At 56.8% G+C, this 23466-nt stretch overlaps 1 protein-coding gene across 2 annotated transcripts in view; it reads right to left on the bottom strand.

The window, feature by feature from the left end:
• The window catches only part of STARD8 (StAR related lipid transfer domain containing 8), a 61612-nt gene that overhangs the window by 25146 nt on the left and 13000 nt on the right, over positions 1-23466 (bottom strand). The window contains exon 1 of one of the 2 annotated variants that reach the window (XM_059824263.1): positions 1238-1316. The exons of the other annotated variant lie outside the window; for it this stretch is intronic. Within the exon in view, the coding sequence (XP_059680246.1) occupies positions 1238-1310 (73 nt within the window). The 5' untranslated portion in view covers positions 1311-1316. Of the gene's footprint in view, positions 1-1237; positions 1317-23466 lie in introns of those variants that run through there. 2 annotated transcript variants of the gene reach the window in all.

Below are 23466 nucleotides of genomic sequence, written 5' to 3'. Positions count from 1 at the left end.
CTTGAGGTTCATGTGCAGAACGGCCCTCCTGGTCTGCACGGCAGTCTCCTCCCCGACAGGGACATCTCCCTGCCGTCCTTCCGGAGAAAACTACAAATCAAGGCGTAAAACCAAAAAAAACAAAAACTGAAGTTTCAAAAAGCCACCAAGTAACACTTCTCATGCGAACGCAGGACTGCGTACGCTAGGGCAGGACGTTCACCCTGCTCATGGGACCTCTCCCACCCGGAGCGTGAAGGGCTCAGTAAGCAGGCACAGCCCCTTCCGCTGCGCCCAGCGCCCAGCAGCATTGCCCGGGCACTGCTCACAGCGCAGCTGCCAGCGGCTCCTGGGGGGGCATTTCCCTCCCCACCCCGCAGCTCGCCCTTCACAGCCCTAAAGCCCTCTCACCCCCCCGCCCCGTGCCCTCCTTTCCTCTCACTTAAAACTGCTTTTAAGTAAATCAGCGTTGGCGGCGATGCCACATCCCGCAGCACGGCTGGCACCGGCACTGCCGCGCTCCCGGGGCTCCCGGCCAACGCCGGCTGCCGCCCTGGCCGCTCTCGCTGCCTGGCAGGAGGCGGGGGTCAGGCTCACAGAAAGGCATTTTTGGCTTGGGCTCAGGAAACAGCCGAAGGTTAGGAGGAGCTGGCATGCCGCAGGCCACCGCACTTTCACCAGCTTGGCTGACTCTGTGAGAAATAAGCCCAAATATTAAAAAGGCTGCAGATCTATTACACCTACTGCATCTTAAGGGGGGGAGCAGAGGGCTTGAAAGAAAAATCACACACAATGCGACTGAAACCAGCCTGTACTTTGTCACATCCATTTCCCCTCTCCTTCCTATCACGCACAGCCGCACCCTTAGTACTAGTGCCGTATTTCATCAGGGGTTCAGGGCTCACAACATGCCTACCCGCAGCCCCGCTCCAAGCAGGCACGCTCCCACCAGGACAGAAGCTACAGGTCATTTCAAGAAAAAAAAAAAGGTAAAGGAAAATCTGGTCTCTTTTTCAAGAAAAGAAAAAAAAAAAAAAAAAGCTCAGCAACAAAACAAATTACACCTCCTAACCCTTCCCTCACCCTGCTGCATAAAAAGCCAAAGCAAACTGACTCACTGCAAAGGAAACACAGTTCTCAAGAAATCTCTGACAAGAAAAAAGGTCATTTTACAGACCTTCCCATCTCCCCCTCAAAATGTGTTTGCTGGCTGAAACCTCCTAATACAAATACAAAGCTGGGACACGAGCAGACTCACCATGGCAGAAGCTGTTAATCCTGGCTTTGTTCATTGGAAACCGTGGATTAAATGCAGAAAAATATATCAGCATGACCACCAGCCTCCTTGATCCCCCACCTCAGCCACCCCAGGACCATCCGCTGGAGGGGAGAGGACTCCCGGCCAAAGACCTTCCCGCAGGCAGTCAGCTGGAGATCTCTGATTTTTCCATGCAGCCCGACTGTACCGAGCTAATAAAATCTGCCCTCGTTGACCCAGCCATCTAATTTCTCGTTAGAAGCAAACAGGACATCCCCGGCCGCGCAAAGGCTGAACTGTTTAAACAGCGGGGGTGGGAGCAGGCGGGGAGCGCGCGAGAAAGGCAGAGCGAGAGCGCACACGCACGCAGGCACGACGCTTAACTGTTTCCAGCTCTCCGCAAGCCCTGCCCGAGCAGCGGGACAGGCTCACTTCCCCCTGAGTCGCCGTTCCGGCGGCCGGGGGCATTCCCGTCCCCCGCAGCGAGCGGGGACGAGGCGCCCCGGAGCAGGGACACCGAGGTGGCCTGTCCTGGCCGCGGCCGGCTGGAGACAGGATGCCCGTTCCAGACAGGTGGGTTGCAGCTTTCAGTTGCAGCCAGAAAAATTCGGTGTTTTCGGTCATACCGAGATGCTCAGTGCGAAACTTTCAGCAGGGCTGCACTTTGCTGGCACCAGGCTCTGGAAGCAGGATTGACCGGCAGTGCACAGCACTGCCCTGCGGTAAGCCGGCGGGGAGGAGAGCGACAGAGACCGCCAAGACCCCCTTTCCCATCCCAACAGACCTTGACTAGTCAAACCACTGACCATAAACCTCAGCTGAGGGCTTCTCTTGGTCGGCTGTTTGTGGACGGCGGGAGCTGCCAGCCGCTCGCAGCCAGGCAGGGCAGTGCCTGTGAGCGCAGCCCTTCCCATGTGCAGGAGATGGGAAGACCGGGAAAACTGAAAGCAGAGACTGATCCATCATAAATTTCCCAGTCCCTCAAGATGCCAAAGAGGACTAAAAGCTTTGGAAAAAGATGGCTCAGGAACAAGACCACGAGCACCTGCTATCCAAGATACGAAGTCTTAATTGCTTGATTTTCTACGGATTCATGGTCTGTGCTCAACCCATCGGGGCTTTGCCTTGCCCTGGGAGTGCTCCTTCCCTCCACGCAGGCAGGGCTCGCCCAACCTTTTCAGGCAGACTGAAGCTGAGGGAAACAGCACGGTCCAAGTGAGAAGCTCTGGCTGACAGGGGATCGGTCTCCGTAACGAAAAGCACATACCCTGCAACTGCACTTCCCCGAGTCGGTGCTTTTGGCGTACGGAGTTTACAGAATGAGCTGTGAGATCCCCTCGGTTGAGCAGGACCTGGCAGGGGAGATCCCAGGTCCAAAGCGCAGAAGGGGACAGCTGAGAGCAGCAGGCTGGTAAATACATCTGTGAGCAAACCTTGGAGCGGAGCGGGATGCAAACACCCGCACACATGACAGCAAGGGCGTCCAGCTGACAACAGCGATCGCCTTGCAGATGGGAAGGCGTCTCAGCGGCCATCCAAGTTACCAGCGACCATGTGTAAAATTTCCACCAACACGGGAGGAGTCAAAAGCCGCTTCCAAATGTGATCTCACGTCCCAGCGATGCAGGGAAGTACCAGGCCTCGGAGACAGCCGTGCTGCTGCCCTTCAGCGTGCTTTAACAGAGGGTGCCTTGGCTGCTGCCCGGTCCAGTTCACAGCACGCACTCCACTAAAGCGGCTCAGGGATCCCACAAAGCTATTTTGACATAGCAGGTTAATCCCTGAACCGAGAGGTCTTGATCCTCTTGGGGCTGAAAGCAAGCACTTCCCTTGCAAAGAGAGCATTGCTAAAAACAAGCCAGCAGTGGACTTAGCCAAGAGATAACAAACAATAACCATATTCTAGCATGAAAAAGGCCTTTCTGTGCACACATGGCGGCAAAGACGCCAAGCCCAGCTGATGCCGCAGCTGCGTGCTGGAGAGGCAGGACGGGGATGACCGAGGTTGGCTCTACGCAGGGACACGCACTACCCACGCTGACGCCGGCAGTGGGACCGGGTCCCAGCTGGGGCGAGGTGCGTGGGGAGCAACCCGCGGGTGCCACGCACACATCCTGCCCACTGCAACGCCCTCCCTCTCGACAAGGGGATTTTGGTCCAGTTCTCCTCAGGAAAAGCCTCTTCCACCACTATCCCTGGCCGGACTTTCCTGTCATTAATGCTACCGTGGCGCCACAGAAGGAAACCAGACCGTAATTTCCAGCTGCAGCAAAAGAGCAGCAGCTGCCTCCCGGGTCTCCAGTCAGCCAACATCTGTAGGTGGGAGAGAAGGGAGGAGAGAGCCTTTGCTGGCTCCGAAGCGATGAGAGAGGCAGCCAGGCGTCCCCTCGTCCAGAGCACACTGAAACGCTGCCCAGGAGAGGAGGCTGAGAGGGTCCCTGAACCTACAGCTCCTTCTGGGGCACAGAGAAGGTCCCAGTGCTACCGTCCCCGTCACCCGTGGGAGAAAGGGGGAGCTGGTACAGCCCATCCAAGGGGCTCCCTGCGTGTCCTGGGGAGCTGTTGCCTGGAGAAGTGAGAGAAAGGGGCCCCAGTGGCGGGAGAATACCTGGCATGTGGACCTGCGGGTTGGCTTGTAAGCTCACGCTTCTCCTTCTCCAGTTGGTCTTCTCCTGGTCTCTCTGAAGTCTGGCTGTGGGGTGACCGAAGGAGGGCTGACGTGTTTACCAGACACATCCTGATGCAGCCGATAACAAGCTGTATTGATTCAACTCACACTCTCCGCTAGGTCACACCGTGGGCTTCAACACCAGGTTATTCCTTTCTCACCTTGTTTCTGATTCCCGGCGGGAAACGCGATAGGTCCCTCATCCCCTAGCAAGGGATACAGCACTGCAAAACATCTCACCACCCCCTCAGCTTGCTTCCTTACAGCCTGGCAGGTAAGACAGAAGAAGCCAGTGGTAGAGGCAGGACACGGACCCGAGGACCACTGTGGTGGCTTCTGCCTTCTCCAAAGTTCTTCTCCAAACCCAGGACCCGCCAGACCGGGCTGCAGCGGTGATGAAAGCACAGCTAATGAGCCCATAATCACCACAAAAATGTGGAGGTCAGAGTGAAACCTTAGGACAAGGTTAGCACGGACCTGAGGTTTACAGAGGTCACCTGAGCCAAGCAGGAGTCCACGACCCTTCCTCTCTCTTTTTTCCCCTCTCTACCCGCTGGAAGGAGACGGTGTTGGGGCTGGAGTCCAAGCTCAAGGCTTCCTTTTCTTTATGAAGCTAACAGGAGCCGCTGGAGAGAGCAGGCCAACGGGCTTTTTGAGAAGTAGTTTTAAAGGATGTCACAGTTTTGCAAAGAGACAAAGGAACATTTTAAAAAAATACAGAAGTCTCCTTGCCAGGAATGTGGGGAATGTCAAGGAATATTACAAAACAGGATGCAAAAGCTGGCCTCAAGCAATGTTATAGACTCGTATGCAGGCCTGACAGTCAAAATGCTGAATCCCAATGGAAGACACACCATGGGAATGGCAGACTCGGCTTACCCGGCTTGGTCCCATCTGTCCGCCTCCCAGCAGGGAAGCCAGCGCAGCCTCCTCTGCCAGTCAGCCCTGCACCCCTTCCCACAGACATATCTACCCACAACCCAGACACAGCCTAAAACGGGGCCCTTTATGTATAACATGGCATTTTCCGAGGAGCTGAAGCCAGCAAAGCCTCGTGGGACACGGCCGAAGAGCCTGTTCCCATCATGGCAGAAGGATCTAAGGATGCACGGAGGGAACTGGACTGGTCCGTAGCTGAAGGGATAGTCCTGAATCCCAGACCTTTGCTGTAAGCAATAGGAAACGCTTCTCAGATGGTTAAAATGACTCTCCTCTTCAGTTTTGTTAAGTACTTCCCAGCATTCCAAGGGATTTACAGGCACATCAGCTCACACCCCCTCGCACAGCTATTCCGGCTCGAGGGAAGTTATGACGCCGAACGCATTGAAGTCGGTGCTGTGGCTGCAGACAGCAAGGTCAGAAGCAGAGGAAGACCTCCCCAGGGTCAGGCCAAGGAGAAGCCCATGGGTTAGAAGACAGCAGGAAGCCCTAATTCAACACACCAACCGCCTGCAGTAGCAGCATTAGAAAACGGAGGCCAGTTACTGGCAAAGCGGCGCCTTTTGGCAGGAATGGGCATGTTTTTTCCAGCTTCCCTTCCATGTGAAAGCTACTGTCCAAGTAAAAGATTTGTCACAGCAAGACCTACTCAGGGTTTTCTTGCCCGGCTGAGCATTGCCTCGACAGCACAATGGTCTCGCTTGTGCTCGCAGCCGGACACGGCGAGGAGTCATCTGCTGCTAATGGGGGACAAATTCCCCTCACGATGACGGGCTTACGCAGGGGGACTGGGCTGATGAAGGCTCCAGCCCGCACCCGGTGCTTTCTAGGGGTTACACTGGGAAAACTTTGCCCTAAAGACAGTCATACTGGAATATCCACCTGCGATCACACATGGAGGAAACTCTCCAACAAAAGCTCTGCCGCAGTGGCCATGCACGGCAGGGAAGCCCCGCTCTCCCCATCATTTCGGAAGAAGAGCCCCGGCTCCAGAAGGGGCGAGTTACCTCTACCCCAGCGTTGTCCTTTGGGGCAGGAGGACCAAAGCAAGGGCTGTCACGGTGCTCGCTCGGGTCTCCTTGGTTTGCGGGAAACCAGCCAGGAAGAGCCCTCCGCAGGGCTCGAAGCCCGTACGACGGCGCGTTGCGGGGTGAGGAACCTCGCAGCATCGTTCCCCCTGCCCGCACCTCAGAGGGGCTGCCCACCCGCGGAGCCCCCCAGGGCCGCCTCAGTCCTGTATGTAGGTGCTTTGTACAGCAGTATTTTACACGTGTGAACTTCCCCGGCAGTCATCTTTGCATCTTTCAGAACAACACTTTAAAATGTCTGTATCTTCTCAAGCAAGCGCTACTTTTCAGTCTCACTACCATGCAGCAGTTCTCCTGTTGACGTTTCTGAGGAAACCTTTGCTTCAGAAAACTTCTGCCTTATCACTGCAGGCTAACATCATTTGCGGTAAATCAATCAGCTCACATCCTTCTAAAACTCATCCATGTCTATTTTCATGAGTTGGTAATTTTTGACTCACGCGCACATGTTTCCTGAAGGGACTCAAAGCTCTTAATTAACACTCGGCTTTCACAAGTGGTCAGAAAATCGAGTGCTGAGCTGCTTTGCAACGGCAGGCTGTGAAAGTCTCTATTCCTGCCCCTTTGCAAAGGGCTGGCCTGGCACGCCAGTGATCCTGGTCAACCTCAGCATCTTCAGCAGGCAAGCAGCACCACCCACTGCAACCGCTCACTACCTGGCCCCATCCGAGACGGCCTCTATCTTGCTTTTGTCTGAAAAAATGCAAGTTGCAGTGCATGCATGCATGGATGCACCGCTGCTTGCCTGATGCTCAGCTGAGCAAGCTACAGTCGCGTGCACGTGGACGGGCACGATCCGACACCCTGCCCGGCACATGGGCTCACACGCGCAGATGCACACAGGCACACGGTGATAGTGACCCGTGACCGCTGCACTGAGGAACTCACTGCTCCGGCCTGCCAGCTGCTCACTGAGCGTTTCGTTCCTACCTGCCAACAACCCACCTGCCAACAACCCACCTGCAGAACCGCAGAGGGTCACAAGCCGCCTCCTGGCTAAAATCACCAAGCTGGACCGAAGGAGCTGATCTTTGCTCTCCCCAGCTTTCCAGAGTGTTCCCAGAGAGAGGTGTGGGATACGGCATCTCATCCCACTTCCACTGCGAAACTCGCCTGTGTCCATCCCCATGCCAGGACCTGCGGGCCGGCACTGGAGAGAGGCTCAAGACGGCTCAGTGCAGGTGGACGGGGCTTTCTCTGCCGTCCCCGCCTGCACTCCTGGGAAGCAGCACACGCCATTCCTCCATCCTGCCCCTGCAGAGGCAGAGGGGGGCTGGAGCTGAGCAGAACCCCTTTCTGTCCTTCCATTTTCCTCCACACAACCCGTAACATTTCCCCTCTCACTTTTTTTGCCCTGAGGAAGGTCTAATGCATACCAAGTACTGGTTCAGGCTGTCCATCAAAACAGCCCTGCTGAAAGGTGGGGTTGCTCCACGCCTCAGCGCAGCCACCGGCCCACCCTGCCAGAGGATGCCATCCCAAAGGAAGAGGACAGGACCCGCGCATGGCCTCCTGCCCTCTGACACAACCGTAACTGCCGATTTACTCCACCAGCATCATCAGACGGGTCAAACTGAAATTACCTGTGCTCATTTTCCCTTATTTGCTCTCCTTCTTTCCAAGCCCTGCCTGCTGTTGCTGTTTTCCCCTCTGGACAAGGAGCCGTTACTGGATAAATCACCAGTGCCAACCGGCTGGGCCAGAGAGATAACAAGGCACTAACCGGGAGGCGTTTGCAGCCGCCCCGCGGCAGGCAGGACATCCCCCACCAGCTGCCCAGCAGCTCTGCACCGCGGCAGGTCCATGGCACCAGGCAGGGGAGCGGCTGCGGTGGCCATGCAGGCAGGAGCTCGCTGGCAGCCCGTGGTTCCTCCTGCCCGCAGCCAGCACAGCCCTGCGTGCCACCAGCTCCAGGCAAAGCGGGAGGTGGGCGAAGGGGAGCAGCTCACGTTAGAGAATGGGGAAAGGACCGTCAAAGCCCATTCGATACCCCAATGGGCTTAGGAGCCTGGCCAAGAAACAAGAGTGCCTCAATAACCCACAAAACACAGACATACGCAATGTCGAGTTATAGTTATCCATGCTATCTCCACACTGCCAGGAGCCATTTACAAGCACAGCTTCTGTTCAAGGTGCGGCACGTACCACCAGAGAGCAGGTAACTTCCCCCGGTGAAGCAGCTGGGCAGGCGACCGGCTCTGCCAGCGCAGCCAGAGAGAAGCCCAAGGACACCTGAAATCTCTGTGTTCATTTGCAATAAGGAGATTGGGATCACAGAGGCTTCAGGTCCCATGAGGCAGGACCCCATCCTGACTCAGCGCTGGGCACTCGGGGAGAGCTGGCCCTACCAAGACAGATGTTCTTAATTCACCATGTTTTCCTCCTCTCCAGGGAGACAAAAGATAAAATGTCAATGAACCTTATCAAATATTAATCATTGCGACTTCTGACCTCATCATCCTCTGCCTTCTCTGACACTGTGGCCAAAGAAATAGAGGCGCGAGACATGGGCTCCTTTCACAGGACCCTGCCTGGGGGACCTCAGTTCACCCCCTCAAAACGAGAGGTGCCAGCCCAAAGCACAGCTCTGACGGAGGAGGGGAGAAGGGGCAGAGGTAGGGGCTGCCATCGCAGGGTGAAGGGCTCGCTCAGGGTATGCATAGCTGAGAAGGGGGCAGGAAGGAAAAACATCAAACCACAGAGCTCTGCCAAGTGCTTGGCGGTGCTTCCGGCAGCAGTTCTGCAGAACTTAATGAGCAAACATCTGTGGCTTCACATCCCGTAAAGAACATTCACAAAAACATGCTCCATTCATGCAAAAAAAGAAAAAAATTAATTAATTAAAAAAGTCACGGCTTCTCAAGCAGGTGGGAAAGCTGTGGAGAACAAGGGCAGGAGAGGCAGGCATCGCCGGCGCGGGCTGCAGTGGCAGCAGTACGGCTGTGCCCGAGCTCCAGGGACAGCGTGACCCCAGCCACGGCTTCCTGCGCTGGAGGAAGAGGTCTGAGGCACACCCAGCTCCTCTCAAAACAGGCTCTACCGACAGAGAAGGGCAATCCACCAAAAATTCACCTTCAGCCAAGCCCCAGCCTGCCTCCACCTCACTGCTGCCCAGAATCCTTCAGCCACTCGCAGCCTGCTTGATTTGCCGTGACATACCACCTTCTGTCAAGTCCAAGGTCGCAGCTAACAGCATCCGTGTGCCCAGGGAACGGAGCATGAGGCACAAAAGCTTTGGCTCACCAGCAAGCTCTGACTCTCCTCTTTCTTGACCACTTCTTCAATCCCATGCGACATGTCCTGCCTCCACCCCAGGGATCTCTCCCAGTGTCTGGGGACCGACCAGGGAGGACGGGACGGGGAATGATGTGGGCACCTCACCCGCCTCTTTCAGCCTGCACGCTAGAGCAGGAGCGTGCTTTTCACCAGGCATGAACACATCCTCACCCAAGACCTTCAGCTGCAAGAGGACCCCCAGTAACTACGCAGCTCCGTGTCACGCATGGTGGTGGGGCACCCAGAGGAGAGCAGCAGAAGAGTGGAGGACCATGCAGACCAGGATTCACTCCCACCTGTGGCCAAGAGCAGACAGCCAGGGAGGAGCACCAGACCAAGACCCGCAGCTCTTCTTCTGGAGGTCCCAGGGTCGCGGCAGCCCACGGAAAAATCAGATGGTCTGGGGAGACACCTCAGCCGCCCAGCACGCATGCCACCCCACAGACAGGGAGTCTAAAACGGGAAGGATGAAAAGGCACACGTCTCCCATGGCAGGTGTCTTATGTCTCTCTATGATTACCTGAAAGGAGGTTGCAGAGAGGTGGGTGTTGGTCTCTTCTCCCAAGTGACAGGTGACAGGACAAGAGGAAATGGCCTCAAGTTGCGCCAGGGGAGGTTCAGGCTAGATATTAGGAAAAAGTTCTTTACTGAGAGAGTGGTGGGACACTGGAATAAACTGCCCAGGGAGGTGGTGGAGTCACCATCACTGGAGGTGTTCAAGGAACGTGTAGATGTGGCACTGTGCGACATGGATTAATGGGCATGGTGGTGTTGGTTGATGGTTGGACTTGATGGTCTGACAGGTCTTTCCCAACCTTAGTGATTCTGTGATTCTGTGTCCTCGCTTTGGGGACCACGTCTCACATATTCCCTAAAAAGCAGAACTAAAAGCTTACTTTAGAGAATTAATAAACCCAACAGTGCGGGTTTGTTTTCATGATGGGGGTCTTGGAGGACACCAAACATCGCAGCTTGTACCAGCAGGGAGGAGGGGGCAAGGCTGCCCCTCGCCCCGCACCCACATCTGTGCTGCAAAGTGGAATTTCCAGCTTGTCACCATCAAAACACAGATTCCACCCACTACCCATCTCAGCAGGCAGTAATGAGAAGCAAAACCAGCCTCCTGTTTCACCAATAAACACATTTGTTGTATTTGTAGCAGCTATTCAAGAGGCAGCTCACTGTTTTCTTCAGGCACGTTTTCCATTTAACCATCCTATGAGAAAAATCAATGCCTACTTTTTTTGCTTTCTGCATCAAGTGTTTAAAACCAGGGCTAACAGTCAGCTGGCATTTTTCCAGAGACAGTTTCGGTGTCTCTTTGTAGCTTGCATGGCTACAAATCTGACTGAGAGCTGCCTGCAAGGTTTTTAGCCAGAGAAACTCAACAGATGCAAAACCCAAGGGGAAAGGGGGCCAGGGCACAAACACGGCCAAAGCCAAATCCTTCTGACTCTGACACAGGGAAGGTTTTGGCATTACTAATGCTGCCCCAGATGAAGCGGTTCTGCTGGATGACCGGGACACACTCAACAAACACAGTCCAGCACGCAATTCTGAAGGCTTTTCTTCCTCCCGCTCCTTTATGGCAGGGAACTCCGACCGCGGGCTCGACGGCTTTCCAGCAAACACAGCCTCAGGTCTCCGATTCCCAGTGATAACAAAACATCTTTAAACAAACCTAATTCAATTCTTTCCAAAGCTTTTCATGTCACGTTTGGCAGAAATTGCCTGCACCAATGCAAGGAGCGCCCGTGGCTGCCGACACGAGCCCTGGCCAGGCTCTCCACCCAACACGCGGCAGCCCCAGCCAGAGCACTGTCCCCCACCAGCACCCGCCGGCAGCACCCGAGGGTGCACCCCCAAACCCCCTCTCTCTGCAGCACCTACAAAAGATTTGAAAATTACGCAGCTTCTTTTGTGCTGGGAATCATGCCGACTAGCACCACCTTACTTTATTTACCCTCTCTTTCCCGGCTCCTTCCTCTTTTGCAATCTGGATGTCAACCATTAGACCAGCAGCTATCGCTGTACATGGCCCAGCACAAGACGATCCAGGTTTGCAACTGAAATTTGAAAGAGCAGTGCTGATACCAGCGCCCTATTTTGTAACCGCTCCCTGCGCTGTGTCTCATCTCCATTTCAACAGCAAGCACCTGGTCACGGGCCCCACAGTCTGAATCCCGTTCAAACATACGGGATCCCACAAGCAAATACCAACAAGGTGGATATTTGGAGCACTTCGGCTTGGGGTGCGTTCAAGCAGAAGTGGCGCCAACTGGCCCCTCCAGAGTCTGGTTGGAAGAGCGGACACATACTGGAAAATCCGAGCATCCCTTGCCGGAGCAGCGGCCAACGGAGCCAGCACCCCAGCAGCAGCCTCACAGCAGGCACGCTGCCTTTTTAACCCACGCAAAGAGGCAGCCTCCAGTGAGCCTCCCAAATGTTTTTGGAGGATATCTACAGAACACCAGTGCTCCCAGTTCAGCCTTTCCATGCCGTCCCATGGCCAGCAGCGTTTCGTGGCTGGGACCACCTCTCCTCGGGGTGCCAGAGCTGAGCGACGCTACCAGTGGCCCCGGCAGAGACGGGGCCAGGAGCCAACGCGGAACAATGAAAACCATTTAGAGAGCAGGAAGCTGCATCTGCTGGATGAAACGCTATCTTCAAACAAGACGTGTTTGGATAACTCCAGTTTCATAACTCGCCTCTTCCGATGTTAGGAAATCACAGTAATAAAAAGAAAACAAAATGGGGGAGAAGAAACTTGGCATGGGGAACAATGGGAGAATTGCTGGAACCACGGCGGTGCCTCGGAGGTGAGCCCAGCCTGCTGCAGGCTCCAGGGACCTTGCACAAGAATTAAGGTCTGATCAAATATCAATGGGAAAAGCGTTAACTCTGCACTACAGACATCAAGAGCACAGTAAATTTTGATGATCTTATCTATTACTGTGCTTGCTTGATTTTTTTGTTTTTAATGGAAATCAAAGCCATCTTGGGGGAGGGAATAGAATTAGAGGCGGTCAACAATGAGCCTCAGAAGTTGGGGGCTGGCAGGACTTACCTTCATCATCTTAAAGGTGATGGAAGGGATGGTCTTAAAAGGTGGAAGGGGATGACAGGTCACCTTTATCTTGGCATTGACCACTTCTTGGGCGAAGACAGACAGCTATTTTCTGGTGTTAGCAGCGCTGGATTATGGTGAAGACAAACCTGCCTGCTCCATGAATTCCTAATGCTAACCTAAACACTCTACAGATATTAGAGAAGGACTTAATGGTGTCTTAGCAGGGAGAAGCAATGAGAGGGGAGACAAACACAACAGCTCCTCAGCTCCAAGCCCAAGGCAGCTGCTCTCTGACCCAGCACAACGTGAATTCCCACCAGAGGTGCTGCCCAAGCAGCGAGGCCGACTCCAATCCTTACCCCAAACCACGCTCCCCGGCTAGGGGCAGCTTCATTTGCTAGAGCACGCAGTTCCTCTCTGATGGTTTTTGCAGACGAAGGAATAAACGCCCCTCGCTCTCCATCACCCCAGGAGCGGAGGGGGGCAGCCAGCCCGTGCTGGGCAGATCACCCCACGGTTCAGCCACGCCACACCTAGCGCAGCATGGCACAGCACCCGTGAGGACAGCCCCGAGCCGATAATCCCCCCGCACAGTAACTCCATTTTGCAGAGGACAGTGCACCCGCTGTGGCCACCTGCTCCGCACAGCCCCCCCATCCTGGGTGCTGGCCCCCAGCCCCAAAACGCGCCGAGGGGGCAAACCGGCCACAAGAACAAGGGCAGGAGGGATCGCAAAGGCAGGGCTTGGTAGTGGGATTTTGTTCCTACTTTTAAACACGGAGGCTTTAATGTAAATCAGGGCTGGCTGCTCCACCGACAGCTTCACACGTCCCGTTTGCTCTGACCCGTCTGTGCTAATGGGTGTTTTGGGTCACTGACACCCCGCACACGCCGGCTCAGCCCCACCACGGGCAGCAGCGCTGCCGGGGGCCGGGATGCACAGGACCCCGCTCCTTGCCTCACTCCAACAACCGGCCAGTCATGCGGGCGCTGCTCCTGCGGCTGCCACCTCGAACAATTAGGACAAGGAGCCAAAAGCTGAGGTCACTGGGCTTGGGCTGCCGGTCCCCTCCCCAGCACCCACCTCCTCTCCCCACCCTCCCCAGTCCAAATTTAAACATGCTTACAGGAAATGCCTTAAAGAAAAGGCACCTCCCTGAGTCCCGAAGAATGCCCAGAAAATAAACTGTCTCTGGACATGAAGGAAATGGCTTTTTTTTTTTAAATCACACTGCAAAGCAGCTTTAACCCTTTCAGTCCCTGCTGCAAACTCAGCCACCCGTGTGCCTCGGGGTGTTCGGAGGTGTCTGTGCTCCGGACTGGCCATGCGAGAGGAGGCTCCTGCCAGAGGTCCCTGCGCCCTTGCACCATCACCAGGTCTTGAGCAAAAACGGCCCAAAATCCATAATCCAAATGCAAACTCTCTTTCTGACAAGGAAAGCACTGGACCCTCAAAACAGGGTCATAGCCTGGGACCCACTCTTAATTGTAGGTAAAGGCAGGCTCCGTTCCCAAAGCCGCCGGGCAGAGGAGGACCTCGCACAGTTGTTCGCATTACTCGAGGTCCTGCATCGCCCCACACAGCTGGAGAGGCCGGGGACGGGGGCTGCACCTGCGCCTCCCTCTCCCCACCCCGACCCCTTCTCCAGAGCCCTCCCGTGGGGTGCGTTGGTCCCAGGTCATCTACAAGGCTCCCAAAGGAGATGTGCTGTGCTGTTCCGCAGCTAGAAATGCGGTTCCCGAGCTTCGTGCAGAGGGCAGGGACAGCGTTCCCGCGTGGAAACTGCCATTAGAAAGCAGCAATGAGAAAGGCAACGCGGCGTGTCCCGGGCCAGCCCCCAAACCCCCGGCAATGCCAGCCCCCAAACCCAGCAGCTCCTGCCTTGTGCAGGCACAGCACTGCATCTGCTCCAGCCCAGCTGGGGAGAAGGCGACACGTGGAGGCTTAGGAAATACAAATGCTGTTTTCATATAGACATCCCTACACAAAATACAAGAAAGAAAAAAGAGAAGAAATCCAGGCAACCCAGGAGACAGAGGCAGCTGTCTCAGAACAGTTGGTCAAGGAGGCTCCAAAGCAAACAGCCCAGCGTGGGGAGAGCAGAGGTCACCCTCCCCGGTCCCTCCTGGGGACCCGAGGCAGCGCCGTGCCGGACGAAGCATCCGGCATCCTGGCAGAGCCCTCCGACCAACGCGCTGGCGCGGTGGCACGGGCACTGCCGTGGGCACAGCACTGCCAGGGCTGCTGGAGAGGAACAGTAATGGGGCAGGACCAATAAATAAAAGTTGGTGGCAGGGTTCGGTCGTGTCCCCACACATTTGCAGCTCACAATCTGAGAAGAATCTCTCACGCAGAGAAGGCAATTCTGTTATCTCTCTTCTACAGAGGAGAGGGCTGAGGCGAAGCCTCTCCTGAAGCAGAGTCGGGAGCAAAGCCAAGCGCGCAGCCCAGCTCCCCACATTCGCAAAAGCGCTTCCCTTGTCACCGGACCGCAACGCCTCCCTAAACGTGCCCCTTAAAAAATGTATACTCAGGGCTTTAAGTCTCAGATGCACAAAGCAGTTTGATACAATTCAGCTGCTGCTGCAAAATGCCTAAAATACTTGTTGCCTTTTTTTTTTTAACAGCAGCAGCACTGGAAAGGTCGTGCGGCAGAGGTGTGTGCAGGCCCCGGGCGTGGGAAAGGAAAGCGGCGGGGTCAGCCTCCACTTGGCTGGAAAGCAAGCGTCCGTCCGGAGCACGAGTCAAGGGTTCAGCAGGAGATCACACCTGCCTCCCGAGACGAGAGACAATCTCCGCTCAGTCTGTGATTTTCTGCCTGATGTATTGAGGTATGCAGCGTGAAGAGCCCTGATCCCTGCAGGAGGAGAGCCTGCACGAGCTGGCAGTTATCCTGGAGCAGTAACAAATGCTTTGGGAGCTCTGTAGGAGAAGGACGCTTCTGCAATGGCCAAGCAGGGTCCAAGAGAGCAGGCTTGTTCCTCTGGCTCTGCTGAGACAAGCTGTGCAAGGAAATCCAGTCATCAAGTAAGCATTTTGGTATCTAAAGCCTCTGGAGATGCCCACATGAAAGGTGTTAAGAGCAAATCACGCAGCAGACCCAGCAAATGTCCCGTCCGGCTGACCGGGGCAGTTTTGAGAATGGACGTCTCCAGCAGCTGAAGTCCGCAGCCACGTGAAGCGCACAGAGGCATGTGCTGGGAGCACAGCCCCGGCCGGACGAACCAGGGGAGCCCCGAGCCCTCCCACTGCTGCACTATGCCTGGTATACATTTTACTGGGACAATAAAAGCACCTCTAAACTTAAACAGTCTTCACAGCAAAACCGCTGCATGCGCTTGTCACTGCTGCCGGCAGCAACAGGGCAGCTGGGGTTTCACCTCCTCAGCCTTCGAGGACGGGGAGCCGCGGTGTCGGCCGAGAGCCCTGACTCCTGCCCAGGCAGGCGGCCGAGGGGATTTGGGATGCTGGCACCGCTGCCCCATCCCTACCCACTTGGCCCTACATCCCAGCATCCCAGCACCCGCGCTGCCAGGCTGGCAGGGCACACCCGGCACCTCGGCTGAGCAGCTCCAGCATCTCAAGAGCAAGAACCCTCGCCAGCCAGGGACTCCGTGCCGCACTCGGGTGCCTCTGCGACGGGACAGAAACTCTGGTCGGACGGTGCGAGCAGCCGGGGAGGAAATGCTGCAACATCCTACAGCAGCACTTGTAAATCATTTATTTGGATTTTAGCTTAATTTCTGCAGCCCGCTTGTCACGCTACCAGTCCCATTACAGGATGGGCACCACACAGCACCCATCCGTCCTCCTGACAGGTTGAGGCCCTGGAAGGACAAACAGCAGACGCACAGGTACCTCCCTCTGCGATTCCCAGACAGCCGCTGCTGAGCTGGCCCGTAGGCAGAGAAAATTTATACGCCGCAGAAACTAATGAGGCCATATAACTGTCCGGCAAGAAACGTTTCCCACTCCAAATTAGCAACAAAAGATCAGGATCAGAAACGTTTTTCATGGAAGATAAAAAGATTCAGAGATATGCGCAAGGATGCTGAATGAAACAAAAGGGAGGGCATAAACCACTGCTGGAGACACACTGGATTTGCTGCGGCCCATCAGTCCAACGCTCAGTCTCCCATTGGCAGGGAAAGGCTCCCTGGGCTGGAGGGGAATGGGAGGGGGCCAAGGGGACCTGGGCAGGGCAGTGGGGCACCCCGGCACACAGCAGGTACTGACGGACGGTCTTCTCATATATGCAATCTCAGGCGCACTTAAGTCCTCCAAAACTATTTTTTTTACCTTTTTTTTTTTACCTTTTTTTTTTTTAGAAGCCCATTATTTTTAACCGGGGGAGAACTGCAGCTTCCTAAATTCTTGCTGCTCCTGAGGCACCACCATAGCTCCCATGACTTCATCCCAGGAGAAATAACAAGACGAAGTTCATGTCCAGCCCAGCCATTAAGGCCGATGCATGCCTGTGCCCGGGAGGCTCATGCTGGTGGCTCGCGCCAGGGGACAGCCTCCCCGGGAGGGTTGCGCAGGAAGGCGAACAGCGGCCATGGGCCAATTCTCTGCCTGAGAAAACAAAGCTGAAACACCGGCCCTGACTGCCCAGACATCCTGCTCTTGCCCAATGACACTGATGAAATGAGGTCAAGTGCCCTCTGAGTCACGGCTGAGCGTCACTGTCCCGTAGCCTCGTGACACCTCTGCCTGCCACCACCCGTGGCCATTTTCAGTTTTGCCCGGAGCCGCAGAGGGAATCGGCCCCCAGCCGCCCCTCGCCAGCCCCCCCTTAGCAAACATCTGCCTGCAGCCCCAGGAACCGCTTCATCTCCCTCCCCAGCCTGGCCCACTGCCCCCAAGCCCAGCCTGTAGACCAGTGCTTGCGGCAAAGCCTCCTCCTCTTCAGCCCTTTTTTTTTTTTCTCTTCCTTTTTTCTGTAAATGCTCTTTCTTGTCCTGTCTGCCTGCGCTTCCTCCCCCAGCCCCAGGCTGGGCTGCTGGCTGCCAGACACCCCTCCCTGCAGACACGGGTCCCCGCTGGGAAGGCAAGGGGATGGATGGGGGGCAAGCCCCCCAGCCCCTCTGCTTCACCCCTGCACAGCCCACAGGAGGCTCGCAGCTCAGGGACGGATCCCTCCACACCCACAGATTCACTGCCCCGGGTCCACAAACACCCGGTTTCCAGCTGGCAGCCTGCCGTGGGGCCGTCGGTTTGACCTCGTCCCCCCAAATACGCGGCAGCCAGTGGCTGGAGCACTGCTGCCGCTGGCGAGGGGTGCGGCGGAAGCGTTTTGTTGCCATTCCTAGAAGGAATGGGGGGAGAGCGTGACTCCTCTGTGCTGCACCAGACAAAAGGGCATTCAGAAACTGAACTTGTGCCCTTGACGGCAGTGAAAATATTCTTGTAAAATTATTGGGGGGGGTGGGGGAAGAGAGGTACCTTTGCAAAATACCTTTGTATTTGTACCTGTGCAAATAAATTGTGCTTAAGCGGACACCTGCGGGTCAGAAGCGCCCTCTCCCGCTGCGCCCGCGCCCACCTGCACGGGCAGCGCTGGCAACGCGGAGCCCAGCACATGCTCCCGCGAGCGCAGCCGCTTCCCTTAAATAGTGGCGTTAATCACTTGTGCGCCAGCGAGCTTTGAACACAGGCATCAAAGCCTGCTCCCAAAGGGCGCAGCGAGCTTGTGACCAGCCCAGAAGGCGCAGGTTCTCTGCAGGCCCTGCGTGCACACATTGCAGTCAGATGCTTTTCACTCCCAGATAAAGGGCAGGAAATCCCCCGGCACACCCGGGCTCCAGCGTGCTGGGCCCCTTGGGCTCGGTGGCGTGCCATCCAGGGAGGAGCCGCCGAGCTCCTGCTCCCAATTAAGCAACGGGAGGCCGAAGCCTTGGCTGCAGGGTCCATGGAAATCCAGATGTTCACCCTGGGAGCACGCTGGCTTCCCAGGAGTTATCCTGACCACCCTATCAGCCAGGGCACTCTCGTCGTATTGGATAGACGGGGGGCAAGGAAATGGCAGTGCATGAGCACACCCTGCTGAAGGCTGGTCCCCTCCTGCAGCACCCCGGGCTGTGACACCACGCACCTCCGCCTGGGTCCCCCCAAGGCGGGCAGCCCGGCGGGGGCAGAGTCGGCGCTGGACAAGGCTGAGCAGGGAACCCCCACCCTGCTGCTGTGGGGCTCGGCCCCCAGCTGCTGCCCCCCTCCCGCTCTCGCCCCACGCACAGGTCAGTGGACCCGTGGTTGACATTACATCCATGCCGATGACCGCCCCAAGCTCCCGCTGCCTTCCCTGCACGGAGCACAGCAATCACAGTCGCAGCAGCGAGCGTTTTCCCGCTGCCTTAGCTCCCAAACACCGCATGACTGCCAGACCCAGCTCAAAAAGACTCTGCTAGGGACCAGCTTGCACCTCAGCGGCTGCATCTCACATACGCGAGGTGTGACACCAAACCGCAGCCCGGCCCTGCGTGGCCAGTGGGTTTTGGTAGTCCTGAGCTCCCCCTGACTGGCGGCAGCAATCTGTGACACAGACCAGGACATCCCAGTGGGACTGGGAGATGGGCACTAGGAAGCCACAGAAGGGGACAGCTGAGCTCGGCCATGGGACAGCACAAGGAACTCAAGCTGGCAACCTGCCTCCGCGCAGTGGGATACACACCAGCTGAGCCCCCCGGGGAAGGATCCCCAAGCTCCTGCGCTCGTTAAGGCCCATCTACTCTGCCTGTAACTGGCACTGGGTGACAAGTGCCCTCTTCTGATAAGGGATCCTTCCACTGGCTCGACAAACAGCTCTGCCGCTGCGCGCTGGGCGAGCGTGCCCACGTGGCGCGGGGACCCTGTCAATTATTAACTGAGCAGCAGAGGGAAGAGCAGCGGGGCGGCGAGACACCCGCCCGTGGGCATCACAGCTGAGCAACCAGAGATGGGGGCTGGACGCCCCAGGACCCCGCGGGAGCCGCATCCCACGGGCTCGGGGTTGGCATCCAGGGTCAGCCCCAGGGGAGCACGGGGCAGAGGAGGGACGAGCACGGAGCGGGACAGCACGAGGCCAGCACGGCTCTGCACTTCCGACAGTCCCGAGTGCAGAACCGGGCAAATAACATGCCAAATTAATCAGAAAGCAAACAGAGACAATGAAAACTGGCAAGTCATCACTTCCTGCACCTAAAACCAAATTTCTTGCTGGAAATGTAGGAAAAGACCCTGTCTCTTTAAAATTCTGCGCTCAGCCCCGGCAGCCTGGAAAAGTTAATATAATTATCCAGAGGTGACTTTCAGAAAGGCTCACACAAGAAGGGTTATTGTGGCTCAATCATTAACCGGGCGGGAGACCCCCGGCCTTGCTGGAATGCGGCCGTGCGCTGCCTCTGCTGCTGCCAGTCCTCTCTGGACCGTGCGGGAGCTCGGCACAAAGGTTAACGAACGGCTCCTCTGCGCCAGCTCTGGCCACCGGCCCCAGGGAGGCTCTGGCCACTTTCCAGCAAGTCCTTTCTTCCAGCACTAAATCCAACCGAACATGTCCTTCACGCTTCCCAGTGGGCTGGAAGAGCGTGCAGATGGAGGAAAATTGAGAACCGAGAATACCCGAATTCCATGCAGACGTCCCCGACGCCACACATGCCTCAGCTCCCACCTCAGCTCACCTGGGCAATGCTGACAGCACCCACGGTTTGGGGTGCTGCTACTCCAGGTGACTCGCAGAATCGACTCCTCTCGCCTCGGAGTGCCGCTGCTGCCGCAGGACCGGCACAGGCGCAGCATGGCACCAGAGGCCTGGCAAGAGCAATGGCATCCCAGCCTTTGCAGCCCCCATGCTGCCCCTGAAAGTTTTTTACACCCACGACACCAGCTCAGCTTTCATCCATGGGCCCTGGCAACATGTTTTACCAAATCTGGTGGGCAGAGGGATGGAACAATGTCTCTGTTATCAGGCTGGCGGAGATGGAAGGAGATACCCGTGGTATCTGACGCACCACTGGGACGGCAAGATGAGCCCTGGAGCAGGGCAGGGGTTCCGCTGTTCCGCAGGACCCTCCCCAGCTCCCCACGGAGCCGGGGCCACAGCGACCGTGCCGGGAAGCATTTCCTGCCTCCGCAGCCTCGCTGCCGGCATGCTGCCTATATTTGGAGGATTAAACTCCCACGTACATCTGAACGGAAAAGCCCTTCCAAAACCATGCAAAGTGCAAATTCAAGTCTGCAAACCCCTGCAACGTGCAAGCTGTCTCAGGCTCTTCAAGGACCGAACAGCGTAAGGAAGGAGACTCGGTTCTCCTCTCTACTGGGGGATGATTTACCCTGTCCCCCAGGAGAGCGAAGCCAGGGCAGCGCCTGGCTTTCAGCAGCTCCCCTCCTGCCTTCCTGATGCTGCTGCCAGGCTCCGCTGCGGCACAGAGGGGCCAGGCAACCTGCCCTCAGCACCACACGCAGGGCTCGGTACCGGCCGGCTTGTCGGCTTGTTCCTTCCCTGCAAAGTCACGCAGCAACCTCTTCCACGCCCTCAGGGAAAGGGCAACCTTTCTTTCCCCTACTCTACTTCAACTGACTTTGAGAACCTTAAAATCTTTCTGAAATTAGTATGGAAACCAAGGGGAAGTCCTGAAGTGCCCTAGGGCATAACCGTATTTCATCCTGTTACAAAACCAAACCGCTGGCAGCCTGTCCCATGCATACGCTCAGGTTTGGACATTTGAGGCAATGCAGAGAAGGAGTGCTTAACAGAAGCACGGTTGGATTTATGCAGTCGGTCTTTTATTAGAAAAGTATTTCTGGGAGGGAGCGCAAGTACATGAAGTGAATGCAAGCACCTCCTCAGAAGCCAGGTTTGATGCCTGCTCTGCACTGGGACTTGATGTTTTGTCGCATAAGGGAATTACTGACGAGCTTTTGGCACAAGGGTCAGAGCTGATTTTTTCCCTACGAGAAGGCAGAGAGGCTGACGGGGTTTGAGCTGAGCTGTGCTCTCTGCCCGGCCCACTGTGAGGAGAAGAACCCGCTGGCACACACATGCAGAGAGCAGCGAGGGGCCGCTGCGCCTGCGCCAGCAGCACTGCTACCTCTCTTAACTGTGTTTCAGTTAAAATATAAACAAAAAAAGCTCATTCATTGATAAGAACTGACGTATGCACATGCAAAAGAACACAGACTTCTGCCAATAACATCACGATATATGACATCCTAGGACTGCAGGAGGGTCTTTAAAAGAAGAGGCTCCTCTGCCCTCTGCACCAAGAAGCTGTTCTAAAACACAAACCGCAAAACCAAATGCACAAAGAGCTGGTGTTTAAGTTAGCCACGATCAAACAGACCCTGAAAAAACAGCCTCTCACCTTGGCAGCATGCTCTGACAGATTGCTGCTAGTTCACAACGTGACAAACTACGCACGCACGGCAAACCCATCCTTTTCTACCAAAGACAAAGGTCTCCAAAAGAGACGATGGACTGGAAACACGTGCCCACGGTGCCGAAAGCCAGAATGCGGAGTCCAGCCTCCCCCGCTATAGCGCAAGGGCCTGATCCGAAGCCTCCTGACGTCAATACAGTTTTTCCATTAATTCGCTGGCTCTCTGGATCAGATGGCAAATTTGTGATTTTCCAGCCACCGATTTAATTGTCAGTAATCCCAGCTAGAAGGAGGGGTGAAGAGGAGCCCTGAGAGAATCTGAGCAGTCCAAAACCTGCAGCCAGCCCACTCGCATCCCTCCGTTAGTTTAGCTACGGGTCTGCTGGCAGCAAACAGGTCAGCCGCAGAAGGAGCCAGGCAGCCTCACCCGCCAAACCCGCCAACTCCAATGGAAGCAGCCTGCAGCCTCTCACCCTACGCGCTGCTGTGACTCAGCCCGTGAATGACAAGGATCCAGTAAGAGCTCGAGTATGTCAGGCAACGTGTACCAGCTCCGAGCTTCTCCTCCGCCCCAGCTACAGCAACAGCCACCTCGTACCGGCACCGTGTCTATCTGCACACACAGATACCTGGTGCCAAACAACAGATAACCCACCCGACGGCCTTTTGCTGCTGCTGGAAGCGGCTCCATTGGGCAGCGCAGCCTGAGCAGCATCCTCCGGAGCTGCCCGCAGCAGACTGCCGGACACTATCTTCCGAAATCTGCCCCCTCTTCACCCAACACACACATACACACGCACGCACCCCCCCGCAGAGGCCCAGGGGAACGGCAGGTTTCTGATTTACCTTCAGGCTGGGCTGTGCCTCCGTCAAAACCGCGCTTCCCGGGCGGACCTGCCAAGTCCCGGCGAGCAGAGGAGGAGGAGGAGGAGGAGGAGGAGGAGGGTGGGGGCTGGAGGAGGAGGAGGGTGGGGGCTGCAGGAGGATGGGGGCTGCAGGACCCCCCGGCCCGGCGCCGCCGCGGGCAGCGGGCGGGCTCGGCCGCGGGCTGGTACCAGCCGCGGCTCCGGCTGTTGTCGGTGTGAGCGCGGCCGCAGCAGGTGCGGGGCTGCGGTGCGGGGCCCCGCCCGCCGCCCCCGGGATCCGCCCGCCGCCCGCCCCGCCGCGCGCCGGTCCCGCTCCCGGTCCCGCTCCCGGTCCCGCCCGGCGGTCCCCGGCCGAGCGGCACCCTGCGCCGGCACGGCCGCCCCCGGGCTCTGCAGAGCCGAGGCACGGAGCAGCACCCGCGAGGGACGAGCCGGCTCAGCAGCACCCATCAGCGCTCCAGAGCCAAGGGGGGCCGAAGCGGGGCCGGCCGCCGGGCTGTCCCCAGCTCTCCCGGCCCATCCAACCAAGCGCGTGGCAAAAGCCGGGGTGCGAGGCGCAGCCAGGCGCCCAGAGGAGCAAGGCGGCTGCTCCGCGGGACTCGTGCCCGAAAATCCCCCTCACGCTGCAGGGGACTTTCTTGCTCGGTGGTTACTCCTCCGACAGCACAGGGCGAGGAAGATCCTTCCCACAGCACCCACACATCTCATAACCCAGCTTCTGGATCCCAGACCTGTGCCACGTGGGATGGGACCAGCCGCAAACTATTTGCAAGAGGGTGAAGAAGCAAATGGGGGACAGGGTCTGGAACAGAGGGGCCAAGAGGAAAAAAACAGGGTTTAAGGTGGACTCGAAGGAGGAGTTTCTTTGTGGGAAAGGGCAGGCAAAAGGGCTGGAGGTGAGGAAGCACCAGCCTGAGCGTGGAAGGAGAAGGAGAAGCAGAGAGGAGGCAGAGTGTGAGACAGAG

Source organism: Gavia stellata, chromosome 14 (assembly GCF_030936135.1).
Source record: "Gavia stellata isolate bGavSte3 chromosome 14, bGavSte3.hap2, whole genome shotgun sequence".
In the NCBI taxonomy this organism is placed as follows: domain Eukaryota; kingdom Metazoa; phylum Chordata; class Aves; order Gaviiformes; family Gaviidae; genus Gavia; species Gavia stellata.
The sequence above is the reverse complement of the archived record's forward strand: the minus strand, read 5'-3'. Positions and strand labels throughout refer to the sequence as shown.